This window comes from Taudactylus pleione, unplaced genomic scaffold (genome assembly GCF_031769625.1).
Source record: "Taudactylus pleione unplaced genomic scaffold, aTauple2 ptg000026l, whole genome shotgun sequence".
Classification (NCBI taxonomy): domain Eukaryota; kingdom Metazoa; phylum Chordata; class Amphibia; order Anura; family Myobatrachidae; genus Taudactylus; species Taudactylus pleione.
Window position 1 is genome coordinate 11,376,758 of NW_028284428.1, and position 22,584 is coordinate 11,399,341.

The 22,584-nt window shown below is 42.8% G+C and overlaps 1 protein-coding gene across 6 annotated transcripts in view; it reads left to right on the plus strand.

Moving 5' to 3' along the window:
- ADGRG2 (adhesion G protein-coupled receptor G2) overlaps positions 1-19,469 on the plus strand; it is a 278,970-nt gene extending 259,501 nt beyond the window's left edge. For all 6 annotated transcript variants that reach the window (XM_088451625.1, XM_088451627.1, XM_088451628.1 and 3 more), the window contains 4 exons: positions 3,082-3,362; positions 13,498-13,599; positions 16,320-16,472; positions 17,816-19,469. In XM_088451625.1, the coding sequence (XP_088307751.1) occupies positions 3,082-3,362; positions 13,498-13,599; positions 16,320-16,472; positions 17,816-17,982 (703 nt within the window). In that variant the 3' untranslated portion in view covers positions 17,983-19,469. The remainder of the gene's footprint in view (positions 1-3,081; positions 3,363-13,497; positions 13,600-16,319; positions 16,473-17,815) is intronic.
- The last annotated feature ends 3,115 nt before the right edge of the window (positions 19,470-22,584 follow it).

Below are 22,584 nucleotides of genomic sequence, written 5' to 3' on the forward strand. Positions count from 1 at the left end.
TTCATAAAGTAATGGGTCTTGAGAGTCTGATGGGGAGAGGAAGAGAGTTTCAGAGGTAGGGATTAGCACGACCAAAATCTTGTAGGTGGAAGTGGGAGGAAGTAGTCAGTTGGCAGGAGAGGCGGTGTGCATTTGTTGAGCGAAGAGATTGGTTGGGAGTGTGAAGGGAGATTAGTTCAGATATGTAAATAGAGCAATGGGTGAGGGCTTTGTAAGCGAGTGTAAGAACCTTGAATTGAGTTCTGAAGAGGAAGGGGAGACAGTTGTAGAACGTTTGGAGAAGAAGATGAGCCGAGCAGCAGCATTGAGGACAAATTGGAGAGGGAGAATAGGGGGTTCCAAGAACAATACATTGGGGAACACCTCCTGGAAGTGGAGGTGGGGGGGAAGATGAGTCATGAGAGGATACAGTGAAGGAACGGACAAAGATGTAGGAGGACAGCCAGCAGAGGGCAGTGTCACGTAGACTAAGGTAGTAAAGGATTTGCAGGAGGAGCGGGTGATTCACAGGAGGAGAAGGTGGCAGCAAGGAGGTCATTGCTGACTTTCATAAGGGCAGTTTCAGTGACGTGGAGAAAATGGAAGCCAGACTGAAATGGGTCAAGGAGGGAGTTGGAGGAAAGAAAGGCTGTAAGACAGTTGTAAACAATACATTCAAGGAGTTTGGTGACAAAAGGGAGGAGAGAGAGAGGTCGGTAGTTGGAGAGAGTGTTAGGATCTAGGGTAGGTTTTTAAGAATGGGGGAGATAAGGGTAAGATGGGAACAGACAGAAGGAAAGAAGTAGCGGAGAAGCATGGAAGGGATAGGGTCGAGGGGGGGAGGTAGAGGGGGTGTACCAGATGAGGGCCATGATTTTCTCTCCAGATACAGGGGGGAAAGATGTCAGAGTTAGTTAGATGGATGGGGTGGGGTGGTCCGGGAGTAGAGTGCTGAGGGTCTGGTGGGATTTTATGTCCTGACGTATGGAGTCAATTTTAGATGTAAAGTAGGTGGCAAACTCAAGGGCAGAGATCGAGGAGAGGAGGGCAGAGGAGCGAGTTGAAAGTGGTGAAAAGACACTGGGGGTTTGAGGACTGGGAGGAGATGAGATTCTTGAAATATGACTGTTTAGAGAGGGAAAGGGCAGCACTGTGTAATGAGAGCATACATTTGAAATGGAGGAAGTCTGCCTTAGAGCGTGATTTTCCACTGTCTCTCGGCGGTTCATGAACATTTGCAGGTATCTGGTGCATTTGGAATGCCACTGTTGAGGTGTGGATCTGCGAGGGTGAGTAGTGATCACAGGAGCAACAGAGTCAAGAGCAGAAGTATGGGAGGCATTGTATAGGGAAGCGGCTTATTCAGGGCAAGAGATAGAGAGGATAGGGGAGAGAAGTGAGTCAAGCAGGGAAGAAAAATAAACTGTGCAATAGCCTCAATGAGGTAGAGGAGGGGAAGAAGAGAGGGATAAGTTAAAAGAGAGAAGGTGATGGTCAGAGAGAGGGAATGGGGAATTGGAGCAATATGAAATATCACAGCGTTGCGTGAAGACCAGATCAAGTGAGTGCCCACTCACATGGGAGAGCGAGGAAGTGCATTGGGAGAGACCAAATGAAGATGTGAGGGTAAAGTTTAGAGGCAGATAATTCTGTGGGGATATCAATAGGAATATTAAAGTCACCTACGATAATGGAGGGAGGTCTGAGGAGAGAAAGCAAAGTTTCCAAGAAATTTGGAGGGAGGGCCAGGGGTCGGTAAATGACATCTACTTGAAGGTGTACTGGTTGAAAGAGGCGTATTGCATGAACCTCAAATGTAGAGAATGTAAGGGGTAGTTCTGAGGGTATGGGTTGGTAGGAGTAACCGGAGGATAGAATAACACCAATACCATGGCGACCCCCGGGCTGGGGGGTGTGAGAGAGAGTGAGGCCCCGAGAGGAGAGAGCTGCAGGAGAAGCGATGTCAGAGATGAAAAGGAACCAGTTTATTACAGACCGATCTGGCATTCCAGAGGGCACAGGATAGAGGGACAGAGGCCCTCATTCAGAGCCGTTCGCTATTTGCGTTCGTTCGTTCAAAAACAAGGGGTGGCTATTCAAATGATCCGTTCGCACATTGCAGTCTGTTCACACCTCTAAGTCTGGACGAGCAAGCAAAACATACGCTCGTTTATTTGTTAAAAACGCCCCCCTGGCCGCTCGCACCATACGTCATGTCCGCTATTTATTAGATTAATCGAGTACATCGAACAGGATATGAACTGCTCGCTATTCTTGTGGTTGGTTTTTTCAACCGCTATTTTGCGAGCAGTTCTGAGTTAAAAAAAACCAAGTGACGTGGTCAATGACGCTGCTGTATTAATTATGCACACCCCTAAAACGCCCGTTTTGACCTTTAAGCACGCCTGCGTTCTGATCTCCACTCCCCGTTTTCAAGCACCTTCCCCTGTTACCACCCACATACGCCTCTTTCTGTCACTCAAATTAGCAGGCATTCGCTATTTTGCGAATTTCGGCCGCACTGACTGGCTTGCGCATGCGTATAACGATCCGTACGCATGCGCAGTTGGGCAAACATCGCTCAGAGCGAACGAGCTGCCGCTTACGAGTGGCTCTGAATCAGGCCCAGAGTTTGTTGGAGAGATGGAAAATGATTCTTGCTAGTAAATATCTAACATTTAATAGAACTAAATTTGAATGTTACAATCTAATAAGAAACACATGACTTCAATTCACAGCATGGATAGTGTAAAATAGCCTTAATTATTTTGTTCCTCCCCACGTTGGCACATCACATAGTTTACTACTCATTATGTTTCTCCTGTGGAAAAGCCATTACATGTTTGCACATCTATGTTCGTCAATTGGCAATGCCATCTGGTTGCTGTGCCCATATGCAAGACCTTATTATCCTGATACCATCACAACGTACATACAAGTGACAAATCATTAAAATGTACAATATATGGTAGCCTATAATACCACCTGTATAGCAAATCTGCTACTCATATATCACATGTAACTATTTGCATATACCTAGTATCTGCTCATGTAGTTTTTGAATATACAACTGCTCATATTCACCCTCTTCTCTCGCTTCAGCTGCTGGATGGAGGACATCATATCATGGGTCACAGTGGTTGGGTACTTTGGTATAATATTCCTGCTGAATGTCAGCATGTTCGTGGTGGTTCTCATACAACTCTGTCGCATCAAGAAGCAGAAGCAGCTGGGCTACCAGAGGAAAACCACTTTCCAAGACATGCGCAGCGTAGCTGGCATTACTTTCCTACTGGGGATAACCTGGGGCCTGGGCTTCTTTTCCTTTGGGCCAGGGAAAGTAGCCATCATGTACCTGTTCGCTATATTCAACACATTACAAGGTTAGTCCAAATGCACTTTTTAGACCTATCTATTACAGGCTACCATTAAATTATAGCTCTACCAAAAAGTTTTCAGTTCAAGTAAAAGTACTTGGTTACATTCCAGTGTTTTGATGGGTCCCTTAATAGCTGAATTTCTCCTTCATCAATAGGGAACACTGGAGGCTTCAAGACAGTGGGGTATAGACTGTGCTGAGTGGAGCTGGCACTTGAAACTTTTTTGAAGTGTGACTAGGTCCTCCCACTCCATACCCCCCTACAAGCCCAAGCTAAGTTTGTGCCCGAGGGGAGCTGGACGTGTTTTACACTCCTCCTCAGGGTTTAGGTTTTCTCTAGATAATGCATTGAGGACAGACAGGCAGTAGCTGCTCTGCCTGTCTGCACCGTGGGAGCTGCAGGGGGGACCCGCTCGCAAGTGCATGCACTTCGCCTGGGGTTCCAGACTTCAGAGACTTCCGTCTCCATATAGGGGGTGCTGCATGCCACTGCTTGCAGCGCGCATAGCGGACCCCCAACAGACACTAACCACCACTGGTAGCACGGTAAGTATTACCTGGCTCCCCGACTAGCGGGGTAGTCAGGTTAACCATTACATATGCGGTACAATTTTAATGGACTGCTCTCCGGGCGTCCTAAAAGGGGAGTTGTGATTATCCCCATATCAGCAACAGCAGCACCAGTGTGTATGCAGACTGCCCTGATTAGCGGGGCAGCCAAGCAGTACAATCGGATCTGTCAGCCAGGCTGGGAATGCGAGTTCCATACAGCCCACCTAGCGGGGGGGGGGGAGCAGAACTTAGCTCCAGAGTCCTGCTTCTTCCTCCCAGCAGCCCCTGCGCTTCCTGAAGCAGGCTGGCGGCCATTACAGATGACAAAAAAGCGTCTACTGCACATCATAAGCTGCTGCACAAAACTGAAGCCTGATCCTGGTCTGTAAGTACAGTGGGGTTTAGGCTGGTCACGAGAGCAGCAGGCTAGTAACTACTTATTTATTAGTGTATCCCAGTTTCTTCTTCTCCTGACCTATTTCACTACACTTTTATGTTGTTTGTGTGGGGTCTGTATGTAGCATGACTGGCAAATCAAAAGCATCTGAAAAGTTTTTTACCTGCAAAAAGTGTGCAGTTACATTTTCTCATGGGCAGTCATCTAACTCCCAATTGTGTGACAATTGCAATACTGAGCAACAATCTACAGGGATGTCAGAACCAACATCTTGGACGCAGGTTACATCCATTATGTCCTCTCTGCTGAGCTGGAAGCATCTCGCAAAGAAAGAGAGGCTTCCAAGTCAGCGGCTCTAGAGGAACCAGCATGGGCGAGGTCCTTAGCTATTTCCATGGAGGGGATTTCAATTGCCATTACTCTTTCCCGTACCACTATGGGATCCTCTCCTCAGGTCTCAAAAAAGAGACTGTTAACCTCAGACCTCCAAGAGGAAGAGTATATGCCAGATTTAGAAGAAGATGAACATGCTCCAAATTTGCCTAAGGAACTTCAAGAGAAGTCTGAGGCGGTATCCGAGGGGAAAGAGGTTTTAATTTCTGTAATCCGACAGGTATTGCAAACACAAGAGGAGGACACAGGTCCTGCTCGACAGTCTTTCTTTCTGAAAAAAAAAAGACAGGCTATTGCTTTTCCGGTCACGGAAGAGCTAGATTCTCTTCTAAAGTCAGCTTGGGAACATCCAGATAAAAAATTTCAGATGTCCCGGCGGTTATTATATTTTTATCCTTTTCCGGCAGATGACAGAAAATCTTGTGAGATTCCCCCTACAGTAGATCCATCAGTTTCACGGCTGCCTACAAAGACTACGCTTCCAGTTCCTGGGGCCACGTCTTTGAAAGACGCATCTGACAGGAGATTGGAAAACACTCTCAAGTCCATTTACACAGCTGCAGGGGTGAGTCTGCGTCCTGCGACTGTAAGCTGCTGGACTAACAAAGCTATTGAGCTTTGGGCAAACAATTGGCTGACGGAATGAGAGACCAGCTGCCAATGGAAGACCTTATTCCGTTGGCAGAACATTTAGGTGAAGTTGCAGCTTACCTCGGAGAAGCGTCCAAAGACGTTTGCAATATCACCTCCAGAACTTCAGGCGATTTCAGCACGAAGGGCACTGTGGCTTAAACATTGGCAAGCGGACGCAGAGTCAAAGAGAGCTGTGGAAGCACTTCCATTCACGGGAAGTGTATTATTTGGATCAGAACTAGATCTCCTTTCTGCGGCTCCTCCCCCTAAAAGATCTTACTTGGGACCCTCGTTTCGGTCCTTTTGCACCCCGGGTCATTCACGTGGTTGCTTCAGAGGAGAACCATCATCTTCCTGTGGTTCCAGAGGTCGGGGCAGAGCCATAGCAACTAAAAACTCTACTCTGCAGGAAGTCCACTACCAAGCCCAGTGCATGACGGGCTTCCCTCTCACCAGGGGGACCCCAGAGTGGGATTGCATCTATGGGACTTTGGAAAAGTAGATTTTCAAGTTCAAGATGGAGTCCTTTCAGTCGGTGTATGCGGGATTGGAGGAAGGCGAATTCATGGTATCTCTAGATATCAAGGACGCCTACCTTCACATCCCTATCTTGCCTCCTCACCAAGCGTTTCTGAGTTTCGCAGTTCAGAATTCACATTTCCAGTTTCAGGCCTTACCCTTCGGCTTATCAACCCCCAGGGTATTCACAAAGGTCATGTCCTTACCTGGACGATCTACTGCTGAAGGCACATTCCAGGGACCAATTACTGCAGAACATCACAATGACACACAACCTTCTCATTCATCATGGATGGATCCTGAATTTCCCACAAGTCTCATCTGCAACCGACGCAGAGGTTGTATTTTCTGGGAATGATCATGGACACATTGTCTCAGTGTGTGTTCTTCCCTCAGGAAAAGGTAACTTCCATTCAGGAGATGGAGAGGACGGTCCTTCAACGTCGTTAGGTTTCGGTGCATGTGTGCATCCGACTCCTGGGGAAGATGGTGGCAGCCTTTGAGGCCAATCCTTATGGTCGTTTTCACTCCAGGACTTTTCAGCTAGATCTCCTCTTACAATGGACAGAATCCCATCTTTTCCTTCACCATCGGGTAAGGTTAAGTCCCAGAACTCGGATATCCCTTCTCTGGTGGTTGAACTCGGTTCACCTAATGGAGGGAAAGAGATTCAGAGTGTGGGAATGGACTCTTGTCACCACAGACGTAAGTCTGAGAGGCTGGGGGGCTATGATTCAAGAACATCACTTTCAGGGCCGCTGGACAGCACAGGAAGCAGGTCTGCTGATAAACATATTGGAACTAACGGCAGTCTTCTACACTATCCAGACAGCAGATCACCTGTTGCGGGGCCGAGCAGTCAGAGGTTCCAGTCTGACAATGTCACGACAATGGCATACATAAACAGATAAGGCGACACCAGAAGGCGGCTATAAAAGATGTAAGCCGGATTCTAATCTGGGCGGAAAAGTTTGCAAAGGCAATTTCAGCAATCTTCATTCCGGGAGTAGAAAATTGAGAGGCAGACTACCTCAGCCGACAGGACGTGCATCCAGGGGAATGGGCACTACATCCTCAAGTTTTTCACCAGCTGGTCCAACCAACGATGGGGTCTTCCGCAGGTCGACCTCATGGCATCCAGACAAAATCATCAACTACCTCTCTACTGCTCTCGGACAAGAGACCTGCAGGTGGTGGCAGTGGACGCACTGTCAGCACCGTGGCAGTTCCAATTTGTCAATCTCTTCCCTCTGTTCCCTTTTCTCCCTCGAATCCTACAATGCATCAAGAGGGAGAAAGCCATGGTTCTATTGATAGCTCCGGATTGGCGTCGCAGAGCTTGGTATTCCAACATTCAACTTCTGCTAATTGACGATTTGTGGCCCCTACCACTGAGAGAAGATCTATTACTTCAGGTCCTTTAGTCTATCCAGACTTAAAATGGCTACGTTTGACGGTGTGGCTGTTGAAAGGGCCATCTTAAAACATAAAGGGATTCCATCCAGGGTAATCCCTACTATGCTCAGAGCCCGAAAGGAAGTTACTTTAAAGCATTACCACCATATTTGGAAGACTTTCCTTCTTACAGTCCTCCCTGTTCGAACCTTTGGAGTCTGTGGAGTTAAAATACCTTTCGTGGAAGGTTACACTTCTTCTTGCACTGGCATCAGCCAGGAGGGTGTCAGAACTGGGAGCTCTATCCAGTCGTCCTCCATTCTTGGTATTTCAAGAGGGCAGAGTGGAACTCCGTACTAGAATAGATTTTCTTCCTAAGGTGGTTTCGGTTTTCCACATCAACCAACCTATTGTGGTACCGGTCCTTCCACAAGATTCACCTTTGTCAAAATTCTTAGATGTTGTTAGGGCTCTTTGGATATATGTGGAGAGGACTGCAGCCATACATAAAATGGACACTCTGTTTGTTTTGTATGATGCTTCTAATTCTGCTTGGCCAGCTTCAAAACAGTCGCTGGCTTGCTGGATTTGCCTGACCATCAGACAGGCGTATATGGCCTAATCCAGAGAGCCTCCACCTTCCATTAGAGCACAATCCACTCGCTCAATGGGTGCCTCGATGGCGGCTGCTCGCGGGGTTTCCATGGAATCTCTTTGCCGGATGCCCACTTGGTCGGGCCGGCATACCTTTGTTTGTCTCTACAGATTCGATACATTTGCTGCCACTGCAGCGCAGTTTGGCCGGTCTGTTTTGCAAGTTTCTCAGCGCACTCCCGCCCGTGATGGGAGCTCTGGGACGTCCCCACTGCCTTGAAGCCTTCAGTGTCCCCTATGAATGAAGGAGAAAACAGGATTTTGGTACTTACCGATAAATCCCTTTCTCTGATTCCATAGGGGACTCTTTCCCGATATTTTGTGTACTTTCGCCTCCTCCTCTTCTGTTCGTCTATTTTCTCTGCTCCCCTTGGGAACAGTTTCCTTAGACTGGGCTTGTAGGGGGGTATAGAGGGGAAGGAGCTAGTCACACGTCAAAAAAATTTAAAGTACCAGCTCCACTCAGAAATGTCTATACCCCACTGTCTTGAAGCCTCCAGTGTCCCCTATGGAATTGGAGAAAGGGATTTTGGTAAGTACCAAAATGGTATTTATTAAGTGCTCCCTAAAAGGTGTGGTATATTTTGTTGACATGGTTGTTAAGTTGACATCAAACATGTAGACATGTTCATAATGTCAATATTGACTATGCTGACATTCATAATGTTGACATCTTTGTAATATCGACTTTGTTGCTAAATTTAAGATAAAGTCGTCTTGTCCAATCAGTCAAACTGACAATGTAACATGTAAACTCTATTTTGATGATGCTTTGAAATGGTTTCAGTGCATATTTTAAGTAAACTGTGTTCTGGCAACTGGTAAATAGTCTACAAATGAATGTCCATCTGCTTCCAAGCTACACAGGCTGTAATCAGGACTGATGGTTAGGGATGTTTGCTGCTTTTGCACCATATAAACTTGTAATGAACCTCAAAGGTTCCTTCATATTTCTGTGGACTTCGTCTCAACTCAAGTGTTTAGGGCTTCTTTTATCTCCCACTGATACAAAGTCATTTCAACTCAATCTTCCCCTTCTTAAAAAGTTTGTTAGATTTCAGAAGTGGTCTTTATTAAAACTATCCTGGTTAGGTAGGATTAATACCATCAAGATGAATATCTTACCCAAGGTTCTTTACCTATTGCAAGCTCTACCCATTGCAATCCCAACCTCCTTCTTTAGGGAATTACAAGGTCTAGTGGATGGTTTTGTGTGGGGGTCGGGTCGGCCTCGATTGTTGCAGGCTGTTCTGGCACAACGTCAGCGAAGAGGGAGTCTCCAGTTTTCTCACGTATTGTTATTCGGTCCTCCTGGCTAGGGTTGTTGAGATGTCCAGGCTACCTGCCGCTAAACAATGGCAGCTTATAGTGAGTCACGCAGCTGACCATCCAATGTCATCCCCTGGATTGCCAAGTATCCTCGTTTGACACACCCCACACTGGGGCATACACTTTGGTGCTGGCAAAAATTTAGGAACTGTCCTTCATTTAGTCCGGGTGCCTTGTTACCTACACCTTTGTTGAGTTACCCTGATTTTCCCCCAGGATGTTCGACCTCTAACCTCTCTAGTTGGGCCTCAGTGGGTGTCTCACGCCTTTTTCACTTAGTTAAGCCAAGTGGTTTGCGGTCCTTCATGGATTTCCAGCAGACTTATCATCTCCCACCCCATTCCTTCTGGACCTATCTCAAGATTAGACACTACATTGACTCTCTTACTGCTGGTAGTCCCCGATGGACCCCAACTGAGTTTGAATCTTTGTTTGACAGAAACCCCGCCGAGACACCTTATCTCTTTTTTGTACCTGTTGTGTCTTGAGAGTACTACTGTCTCTTTACCTTCCTATGTTCTGCTTGGCATGGTGAACTAGGGAGGGAATTGACAGAGGAACAATGGTCCCGAATGTTCACTTTTACATTTTGCTAGTTCTTCTTCACCGCAAGTCTTAGAGACTCAGTATAAGATTCTAGCTAGATAGTACGGGTGTCCTGTACGCATTCATCAGATGATCCCAAATGTACCTGCTCTATGCTGGAGATGTGGCCTGGCTTCTCCTCTCTATATTTGGTGGCATTGTCCGGTACTGGCTGACTTTTGGAAGACAGTTCGGAGGATAACTGGATCGATCATCGGTCTCCTCTTACCTAATACGCCTAATGGAATCCATATCAACCTTACTTCGACATTGGTGAATGCTGCAAGGGCGACTGTGTCATGTTTTTGGAGTTCCTCAACCTGCCCTTCTATTTCTTGGTGGTTCCAGAGAATAGATCACTATATGTTTCACGGGGGCCTTTGTTGGCCATTTGTATGTTGTGCTGATTTTCTTTCAACAAAAATAGATTATACAAAAACAAAACTTGTAATGAAATAGGGTAGCAGCATCCTTGTGTGTTACTGAATAAGTGTTGTTTGTATCTGTGCAGAGCTGCATTTATACTGCATGTGCATACACCCAGTGTTCCACTGAATTGCTGGTCGTTGTGAAGGGATATGGAATATTGTCTTATAATACAATACTCTTTTTTTTTTTTTTTTTTATAAACTCTTTTTATTGAGCAAATCAAATAAGAACAGTACATTCCAAAATCCAAAAATAAGATACATCACATAACATACTTTTATAATAGGAACTGTACTATTTCAGAACAATAATATAATATAATAGTAGATTTTCTCAGTATAAGAAAATAAAGAATATAGAAGCAAGAAAAATATCTGCTGCAACGGTGTGGCAATCCGTTTAAAAATAGAAGAGAAACAAAAAAAAATAAAGAGATAAAAGGAAAAGAAAAAACTTTAAGAAAGACAAAGGAGAATAAGAGGAGAAAAGGATGGGTGGACTCTATATAGGATCACTCTCTTTTAATCTAGATATAGTAGAGAAAAAAAACATAAAAGGAAAATTTAATTGTTGAATGGAGAGGAAATATTTTGGTATGTCAGCCAAGGGGACCATGTTTTATCAAAAGTTTTGGATGTATTACGTAACAAAGCGGTCATGTATTCCATCTTGTGTATATATACCAGATACGTGATAATATTGCCTGCATTGGAGAGGGATAAGGGTTTTTCCAATCTGCTGCAATTTGGCAGGACATAGGCCCTCATTCAGAGCCACTTGCTAGCGGCAGTACGCTCGTTCCGAGCGATGTTCGCACATCTGCGCATGCGTACGGATCGTTAAACGCATGCGCGAACCAGTCAGTGCGGCCGAAATTCATGTGCTCGCAATATAGCGAATGCCTGCTATTTTGAGTGACAGAATGAGGCGTATGTGGGTGGTAACAGGGGAAGGTGCTTGAAAATGGGGAGTGGAGATCCGAACGCAGGCGTGCTTAAAGGTCAAAACGGGCGTTTTATGGGTGTGCATAATTAATACAGCAGCGTCATTGACCACGTCACTGGGTTATTTTATAGCCAGAACTGCTCGCAAGATTGTGGTAGCAAAAACCAACCACAAGAATAGCGAGCAGTTCATACGCTGGTCGATGTACTCGATTAATCTAATAAATAGCGGACATGACGTATGGTGCGTGCGGCCAGGGGGCGTTTTTAACAAATAAACGAGCGTATGTTTTGCTCGCTCATTCAGACTTAGAGGTGTGAACAGACTGCAATTTGCGAACTGATCATTTGAATAGCCACCCCTTGTTTTTGAACGAACGACCGCAAATAGCGAACGGCTCTGAATCAGGCCCATAGCAGATACTATATGTCGGAATAACTTATTCTGAAATCGGGATAGAGAGCTGTAAATTTAAGGGAAGTAGAAAATGCTGAGGATCAGAAGGGATCGTGATCTCGAAGAGGCGCGAGAGGAGATCGAAAACCTCCTGCCATATACTAGCTAGTTTGGGACAAGTCCACCAGATGTGCAAAAATTGCCCTCGCCACCACAACCCCTCCAACATCTATCTGAAGCATCGGGAAACATTACTTGTAGCCGCGATGGTACATAGTACCATCGATATAGCAATTTATAAATATTTTCCTTGATTTTGACGCAAATAGAACTGGCGGCAGCGTTGCCCCATATCTCCGTCCAATTCTCAGCATCTATAGAGTGCCCCAAATCTCGTTCCCACGCCAACTCATGAGAATCCCGATTGGAGCTTACTTCATCCCCTAGTAAGGAATAATTAGTAGAAATAAGACCCTTAGTGGAGGGTCGTCTCCAACATATAGACTCAAAAGAAGTCAAAGGTCTGCTAATCAGAATCGAGCTAATTTTGGAGTGGAAGTGTCTAATTTGTAAGAACCGGAAAAAATCTTTGGGTGGAATTGCTACTCTATCCCGGATTTCAGAAAATTGTGGGAAATTAGTATCTATAGTGATATCATTTACATAATAGATATTACCCGATGCCTAGGCATATAATACAATACTCTTATATGTTTCCTTGTCATTCTAGTCTCCGGTGTCATTGTCACTAAACACCACAAAGTTGTTTTATAATATACAGTATCTAATAATAGTAACAATAATAATAATATACACATATATTGTATATACATATATTTATTTTGTTTTGTTATATTATTTATGTGCTTTGGTTATGTTAGTATTTTTTTTTCAAAATAATTGCTTCTTTGGTTCTTTATTGTAATAATCGGGCTCTTATGCTGAATGTGCACCTTGTTTACACATATGCCCTTTAGTTGCTATAACCATTCTTTGACTGGCTGTGACGTTTGCTGATCACTCGTGGAACGCAAGCGTCACGGGTATGCAAATTGCCATTGATGTAATCTGTTTGCCTCCGCACTTCCGGCTGTCAGCGCCGGATGTTTACCTCCGGCTCACACATAACATGTTTTGCGCATGGCGGCAAGGTGGTTTGTAACACCGCCGCTATTAAACTATTAGGTTGTGTATGTATGCAGAGCTTTATTAGAGTATGGCAGGTCACTAAGCCGTGGATCCCGCAATAGCGGGTAATTATTCTTTATTTGATTATTGTGTTTTGTATACATGCTTTATTGTTGTTGTGTAGCCATGTTGACTGTAACCAGATGTGATGTCATCCGGCGTCCTACGTCTTTCATTTCTATGTGCATGGCAAAATTTGCTTCAGCTGTGTATCTTGGTATAAAGAGCCTGGTTAGTGGGGTAAGTTTTTATATTCACACTCTGGATGTTGGTTGTTTGTACTTTGTTCCTGTTGGAATGCTGTGCCTCTTGAAAAAGGTCTTATTTTGACCGAAACGTCGAGATTATTTGAGGTGATGTGACGAATTAAATACTTGGATTCTTTTAACTTTTTTTGAAGTCCTGGTGAGTGCCCCTATTATTTTGATGTAGTACTAGTGGAGATCATTTGGACACCATTCTGGGTGGACACCCCAGCAGCTGTTCATGGATATTGTTTGACGTGAGTGCGGCTTTGCTTCAGTATACATAATACATGTCTATAATTTGATAAAGTCAAGAAAGCGAAACACTTTTAGATATACTATGTACTGTAAATTAAATTACGGTAAATTCAATTATTACACTGTTATAGTCTCCCTTCTTGTGATCAATGTATAGATATTTGACCGGAATATATAACATGGAAGTTGATATTTCCATATGATTATCTCTTTGTTTCCAGGTTTCTTCATATTTTTATTCTACTGTGTGGCAAAGGAAAATGTCCGCAAGCAGTGGAGGCGCTATCTTTGCTGTGGGAAATTCAGACTGGCTGAAAACTCTGGTAATGCTTTTAAAATACTAAATTAGCTACAGTGTATTCCTAGATTATAGTTCTAATCTCCAAATAATAACCATTCTCATTTATTATAAGCATTGATAACATTGCACATAAATTCAGTTAATGATTAATCCCATGCTCCCTGCATAAATGTGGTCTTTTTGTGACAATTGTTTAAATTAAAAGAACATAAAGACATAGCTGTTTATAATTTTAGCAATTTTCCAAAAACAAACATAACCCGGCACTATTGCTTTTATAAGTTAAAAATATGATATTGTTCACATAAAAATAATCACAGCAACAAAACCACTCTATACAGTATATGCTTGTGTACATATATTTCTCTGTATATCAACCCTAAGGCTGGCGTACAGCTACCACAGATAATATTTATTTTTGAGAGATTGCGCTATTTTCATCCAACATTGGGTTTGATATGTGAATAAAACATCTTATCATAAAAAAATTTTTTTATTGCGAAAAGGATTTTTTATTTATATTCCCTTCTCATTTAGTGGTCATAAAATACATATACAATTAAACAACCGGTTGTTCATATATAAGAAATACAGAAAATAACACATAGATCAAAAATTAAGTTATGATAATAGATCTATGCTAAAAGAAATTCCAGATGGTATAACTATTAAATATTTGTCACAAAATCACCAACTGGTATCAAAAGCAGTCTCCTTCTACATCAGGTGGATATAAGTACTCCCACCGGTCCTCCCAAACAGGTGCAGAAAGTAAATAAAGCTCCTACACGTGCTTGAATTAACAGCAATTTGTATTAAGTACAGTAATATGAACTTTATAATAATCTGGTAAGTCCAAAAACCTCCATGTAGGTGTATATGAAGAAATATGGAGAGTCAATTTTTATACTTATTCAAATAAAAAATAGGTAGCTGTGCTTTTGGATCTTCTGCAGGGCAAGTTTCATGGATATTTCCAGACCGTGAAAGTAAACTGGCCGTTAAAGTGCTGTGTATTAGAACAGTGGCCTTTTTTATATATATCTCACCTGCCGTGTAGCTCACAGGTTATGCTGTTTGGATGAGGCTTTGCATATCAGGCCACGGGACTACGTGGGTGTCCGGCTGCAGCTCCCGGCACACCTCTCCATTGTCTGCAGTCTCTAACAGGAGAGCGGACCCTGGCTGGTCTCCAAGCAGCTGTGCAGTCTCTGTGCGGCTATTAGGCAGCAAATGGCTGATGCTGGGAACACTGTTGTGGTCTCCGATGGATATCTCAACCTCAGATAGGTCTAAGGACTGGCAGACCTGAGCGTTTTTTTTTCCTCTGACTAGTTTCGCTCCAAAGCACTGGGAGCTTTTTCAAAAATCTATGTCTTATTTTCTGTATTTTTTATATATGAACAACCGGTTGTTTAATTGTATATGTGTTTTGTGACCACTAAATGAGAAGGGAATATAAATATAAAAATCTTTTCTCAATAAAAAATTTTTTGGATAAGATGTTTTATTCACATATCAAACCCTATGGTGGATGAAAATAGCGCAATCTCTCAAAAACAAAAATTGTCTATAGTTTTAGCAATCCCCTATCTTCCTTTACGTGATATTCTGGACCCACCTTGAGTGTGCATTTTGGACAGTGTAGACTGTCCAAATTGCCCAACCACGCTCCATGTGCAGGGAAACAAATCATAATCAATATCAATTCAGGATCAAAAAGTCCCTTTTTGGCATAGTGGTACCATACACACGTACAAATTGTAGTTATTATGATCTGGTTGACCTGATTGCTGAGCTACCCGATCTAATCTGTTTAGCCCGAAACATTATTCAGCCATTATGAATTTTTGAATCACGGCACCCTAGTGTATCAGCATTGTTTTCACGGCACCCCTAAGCCAAAAGTTTGTTATTGAGAAATACAGTAAAAAATGTAGTCTAGTAAAATAAAGTAAATTGTGCTTACCTGTCATCCTTAGGGTCAGTTATGTGACTGAGACAGGTTTGTGCTTCTGTTTGTCCACATATTTACATTACATTGATCATAAAAAATTTTGATTTGGTGCTGGACCACCAACCTGAGGCACCCCTGCAAGTGTCCCTAGGGTGCCGCGGAGCACAGTTTGGGAACCACTGCATTAGGGTGTCCCCATCTTTCTAGATAGAATTATAGGAGAGATATGGAGATTTACCCCTGACACTTTTTTTGTTACATACTTCCTAATTATCTCACCCCCTACCCGCAATTCCCTGGCGGTCATCTGGACAAAAGGGGAGGTTCTGTTTATCAGCAGAACTTCCCTCACCCCGCAGTTTTTATGTATATGCAGACGAGACTCACTCAGAGTCTACTGTGAAGAGTTTAAAATGAGGGCATCTAAATAACCTAGCCAGAGACCTATACCCAACAGTGCACAGCACTTTAATTGGGATGGATGAAACCATTTCATATAAAACAACATGTAGTGCAAAGGTCAGTATACCTCACATCTGTTATGGGGACTGTTACATATTTATGAATTACAGGAGACCTTTTTAGTTTTTATAGTTAGTCTAACACTTTGCAGTTTTATCACAATGACATGTCCATATAGAATTGTAGGCTGGTGAGTAACGGGGTAGAAATTGGAGCAACACTGTGTCATTGACTTCATAGATAATTTGGAACACTTGTTTCTTCCTCTGAAGTTCCCTTTGTTATTATTACATAATTGAAATGTTATCGTTCTTTGTGTTTAGACTGGAGTAAAACAGCTACCAATAAGCTAAAGAAACAGACTTCAAAACAAGGAGCATCCAGCAACTCCAGCAACTCTATTCAGTCAACAAGTAATTCAAACTCTACATCCCTACTAGTATCCAATGAGTACTCACTGCACCCCAATGGGAATGGTGAGCTTTCTAAGTTCCTCCTATTGTGCCACTAGCTTATTCTACGCTGTCCTTATCCACCTGTACACTATTTTTGTGATCTGTAGCAGATACTCTGACACAGTTTGTCTGACTACTTCCATTGTGTGCAGCTCAGATATACCTGTCAGTGAACTAACATAATTGTATAAAACCGTTTTCAGCATAGCAGAACAAATGTTATTAACGATATGAACGATAACGATATCACTGAACAATATATATTGTTCAGTTTGTATGCAATGAACGATCAACGATGCGCGCTCCTGCATGGACGATAATGATGTCTTTGGTCGTCCGTACATACAGGCTTGGACGATATGTCAAGATTTGCATGTTCACAGATGTGGCAGGATGACTTCACTGAAAGATATCATTCAAAGATATCTGTCAGTGTGTCCACCCAATATCGTCTGTCCTGCACTACAGAAAGTTCAAGGGAAATCTTTCAACGATATCGTTCATTGAACAGATCGTACCGTGTGCACGCACCTTTAGTATTTAGTGCATTCTAGCTAGCAAAAGTTGATTGCTATTTAGCAAAATGCAGTCACTATCACTTACATAGATGGCTCTATATATATATATATATATTTTTTTTTTCATTAAATTAAAAGTATTGTTTGGAGTTGCCTTCAGGTCTCTGTCTTTAGGCACAGATCTGCCATGTCTAATGTGAAATACATCTCTACTTGTTATCGGGAATGACATTCTGAGCTGAAAACATTCTGCACCTGCAAAGTTTGAAAAACTTATATACAGTAGGGCCAGATTCTGAGTCACATGTAATGCATACAGTACGCACCATGACTAGTATGCAAATGTGATTCTAGAACAGTAGTCTGAGCTGTACGCATCTTTGTGTACGCAATGCCCCAGCAGCTCCATTCACCAACGCAGCAGTCATCACATTGATAGGGGTAATCTGCATTTACCCCTATCCCTGCTGGGTGCAGGGATATGGCATACACACTGCATACACATGAATGGTGGGTAATACTGGCAACATCCCCAGGTGACAGTCTTCTTCCGGACATATACCCAGAAAGCCCATTTCTTGTACAGTAAGAATAGGCTGACATCCGTTCAATTCCGGATCGTCCGTGCATACACAGATATGCCTGTGTGCGCTATATACATATGCTCAGTATGCAGATAATCTCTGCAATCTGTCCACACTCAGAGCTACATGAAACTCTGCATCAGACCTATTATCTCTTATTGCGCTGCCTTATGTTACCTACTCTTATATTATATCAAATATTTGTAGAAGGTTTGGTTTGTTCCTAATCCACTGATGATATACCTGATTTATATTCTTTAAGGTAATGTGTTAAAAGAAAGAAATGGAGTGTCCTTCCAGCTGCGGAACGGCGATATGGTGCTTCAAGAGTATCCTGCGAGACCATCCACCAGGAATGGCGATGCAAACCATGCTTCCTTGAGAAGGATTTCTAATAGGGGGAGCGTGCATTTCATTGATCAAATATAGTTTGAGCTTTAGCTCCTAAGATATAAACTTTTGACTTCTGGGAATCCTGCAGTCTAGATGTGTGAAAACGTTTGGCTTGCATATTTCAACATTCATTGAACGTAGCTGCCTTGGACTATCAAGCACGGCTGAAAGTAGCTTACAACCGATAGAAGAGTTGCTAGTCCTCTAAAAATACTTTAATGAATTTCGCCACGGTTGGAACGGGACATTTACAATGAAATGCTGGACAATTGATACATGACATGTCTTTGTGTCTTACCAATTTGTTTAATGCCATTTTCAACTCATGGAACACTCTTCCTTACTGTATTTTTATATATTTAATTTATGTATGGTAAATTTTAATATGAATGTAATTTTTTATGTTAAAAACTAGGTCTGTGCAATGTTTTAAATAGTTCGAGCTTACTTGTAATATGTTTAGCGGCGAAATGAAGCCCCCCACTCAGTGGGGGTTTTTTTTCATTGCAGTGATGACATTTTACAATAAGACAACACTGCCATGGGCGAGATTACACTTTCTGTTCTCTTAAGAGCCTGATTAGAAGACATTATGTTTTTATAATTATGGGGAAGTTTCTTAATTTTGGGTTCAACCCAAAAGATATTGGTACGAACCACAATGTTTTAGCGTAGAAATCTATTGTGTTTATTAGTTAGTAAATTTTTTGCAGATAACACAAATTCTTATTTGCAAATTTGCACATACAGTATCTATGGCCTTTCATGACAGACGTACAATTAAGCCCTGCATACTGTGGATAAAAATTGCAGCAGTCCTGTGTACACTGCACAGATACATCCAATGTCAAATCCAGTTAGTCAGTGACAGACACAATTTAAAATAATGACTAAGCCTATTATAGAGGAACGTAGATTGAAATAGAAAATAAACTGAAACCATTCAGAAGTAGCATCCTGTTTTATATATATATTAAATCATTTTAAAGTGAGTATCTTATGATATACTATTTTAGTTACTTGTCTGTCCAAATGTTATATTAAATACAGTTTTGTCTTTTGTTTCTGGAATCAGAGAATTACAGATGTGTCCAGCTACATCCTTGCAGATCGCGCTACAAACGTGTGCACGCATCGTGCCATGAGATTACCTGCAGCAGCATATGCTATGGTACACTATGGCGTGCACTGCAAACGCACCATGCAATCTGATGGAGGCGTGTGTCTGAAAGCAGTGCGCATATCCGCTTGCGGGCGCATGCCCCGTGTCATGCGTGGTGTGATTTGCTGTGTAACGATGTAGCAGGACACATTTGTACCCTTGTGGTATAAGCATTTCTACAACTGAACCCTGTAATATACATTATGCCATGGTATTACACTTCTCTCTACAGAGCTACATTGTTCATTAATGCGTAAATAAAAATTGCTGAATTAAATTGTGAGACATTTACAGTAGCAAGTTTGCATTTTAGCACAATGTACATATCTCTAAACTTTATTTTTAAATGTTTTGTTTTCTATTGCTGATGAATAAATTATCCTTTAACTTAAGTGACTGGGTTGATGTCAGCATGTATGTGTGAATATTTCATTTGGTTACTATATATATATATATATATATATATATATTTATATATATATATATATATATATATGCTGTATATGTATTTATATATATTTACTTATTCATTTGCTTCTCATGTGGAATAGCTGATCATCCATCTTATTTATTGAATAGGGGAAGGGGGGGATTTGCTTCTCATAAAATCGACTGCTGATAAAAATTGTCATCGCGGTTGGCATGTACTGACTGGCATGTGGGAACTCTATTCCCACCCATTTATGTTACTGTTGGACCTGACGTGCCGAGTCTTTTTAAAAAAAAATAAACTTTCATACACTCTTAGAACCCTGCAATCCTGTCCCTGTTCCTCCTGAATAGATACAATTACACTTGCCCTCCATAGGTTTAATAACATAATTCAGGCGCCCAGCCAGTCTCTTGTTGGCACAACAAAAACTGGAAGAACTAGAGACAGGTCTGCGAAGGAGGAGGTACTGAAGTCTGTAATAAAAAGGGGACAGAAGAGCAAGAAACAGAGGGACAATAAATAGACACAGGTGATCAGGAGAGAGAGAAGAGGGAAAAGTAAGACCGAGGAGGGGTGACAAGAGGAGAGGCAAGAAAGACAGAGTAGTGGGAGAGAAAGAAGGGAAAGAATGTCAGGGAGAGAGAGATGGAGTAAGAGGGATAGAGAGAGGAGACGAGAGGACAAAAAGCTGGCAATGGCATGGGCAATATCTACTAAATTCTATAATAAATGTCCCAACATTGTGAGTGCAAGGATCGGGACAGATAGCATGGCCATGTCATAATGAGGGCTTGTCTGTGTCATTGATGGAGTGTAGACACCCCTCCCCAGGGGCACGCTTACAGTGTCACTGAAAAGTTAGGCTGCCCACTTATCCTCCTTCAATCACCCTTTCACAGCCATTGGCGCTCACTACACCCACTGACCACTGTTCTGCTATCATCTCTTCCATATGGAGACTCAGAAAATTAGAGAAAACAGAATTTTGTATAGAAAGTGGCTTACTTCATTTCATGACACATTCATTGGAGCTGTGCAACAAATTGGTGCCATATTTTCCTCCTACTTCTGTTCTTGGCTAGGCTGTTAGTGTTATTACTTGTGTACCTTTTTTAGAGCCTTAAAAATCCTTATCATGGACTAGAACCTTCATTCATGTGCATATCATTACCCACCTGGACTATTTTACCCTCCTCCTATGTGGCCTTCCTCTCATTTGACTCTCCCGTCTCATTTACCCATCTCTGTGCAGCGACACAGGGCCTGATTCAGACCCAGTCGATATCTGCGCACGCTCACTAGATGTGTATGCAAATTTTTCAAAGTGACACCATGGGAAGCGATCACTCGCCAAGGCATAAGCATGCCCACCATGTCTTAGTGAGCAATCACTTTGTTTATGCAGACGCCCAGTAGAGTATGGAGAGCCGCCTAGTAGCCCACGTCATCTCCAGAAAGTGCTGAAAAACATTGGTACATCAAGGACTATCGTAAGCATTCGCAGAGCTTGTGGTAGACCCTTGGCTACCGCTAGCACTGCGAGCATTTCAGTGTAAAAAAAAACTACAGATCACTTGTACAATAACGCTGCCTGTTAATTATGCACGCCTCTGAAACAGCGTTGAAACACTCAAGCACGCCTACGTTCGCACCTGCACTCCCCCGTTTTTACTGGACTGCCCCTGTTACCACCCACAAACGGCCTCTCCTGTCATTCATTATACTGGGCTGTCTTTGCCGGGCGAGCGAGCGCTTCCAGATCGCTATGAGTAGTTCGCGCACGCGCACTGCGATGCCTACGCATGCACAGATTAGCAAACATCGGCAGCAGCGAGAGGACGGCTGATAGCAACCTGGTCTGAATCAGGCCCACAGATTCCTTGTGGCGCCATATATAAAAAAATAATAATATTTAAAAATCCACATTATGCTATTGATCAGTAAGTCATCGATATGTGCCCTGAGCAGCCACACTACTTAAACAACAGAAAACAAAAACCCTGCACTGGTTGCAAGAGACGAAAAAAGGAGAAAAATTCTACAATTACAGATGTATTACCAGGGACAACATTATAATAAAACAGCAACCAGGACATTTCTCCTGGGTGCACTATGACAGAAAACTATCATTAGACTTCCTAGTAATGTAGACTGGATATTAGAAACCCTAAATGGAAAAAATGCAAGAAACTAACATCGTAACTTAAAAATAAAAAAACTTTTTTTCTTGTTATGTATGTACTCCTGTATTCTGATACTGAGATAGTTTCACATTATGTCTTGTGTTTAAGAAAGAAGCATGGGGGCCCATAATGTCTTAAAGCTGAATTAACATCTAGGAAAATATTTTCCTAAGGTGCCCCATAGCCATTTCTATATTCTCACTGCCCCTGCCGAAAACCGGGAGAGTGTGAGAGCGCCGTGAGTGGAAGGGTAAATCACAAGGTAAGTTCAAAAGAGTTTACTGTGAGCTACCAAAATTAATTTTCGGGATTTGTGTTACAGTCCAGTAGAGCGAGCCCATGGAAAAACACCTACATATGCGTTAGCTAGAAGGACAGACAGGGGAATAACAGTAAATACCAAAGTTTGAAGGGTGGAGTCTGGCAATTGAGGTCCATCCTCCAAAGGACCCTCCTTGCTCTTTTGATCATGTCCAGAAGCCAGTGAACATGCATAGGGCTTTAAGAATAGCAGAGTTGAGGCCTAGGCAGCAAATAGATGAGCAGAGCTGTAACTAGACTTTTTGGTGCCCTGTGCCAGAAAGAGCATTGGCGCCCCCCTCATTTTTCAAAGGGACATAATGCACCCAAAAAAGGCCATGGCTTCATGGGGAAGGGCCAGGTAAAAGATAGGGGAGGCCGGGATATGCTGGGGATGAAATAAGAGGAAGCTACAAGCAAGAATGATAATAAACAGAAATTTGACAGGCCCAAACAGCGCCCCCTGACCTGTGGTGCCCTGTGCGATGGCACCGGCCGCACTACCCTAGCTACGGCCCTGTACATGAACATTTTTGGATCCCATTATCTCTGTCATCCAT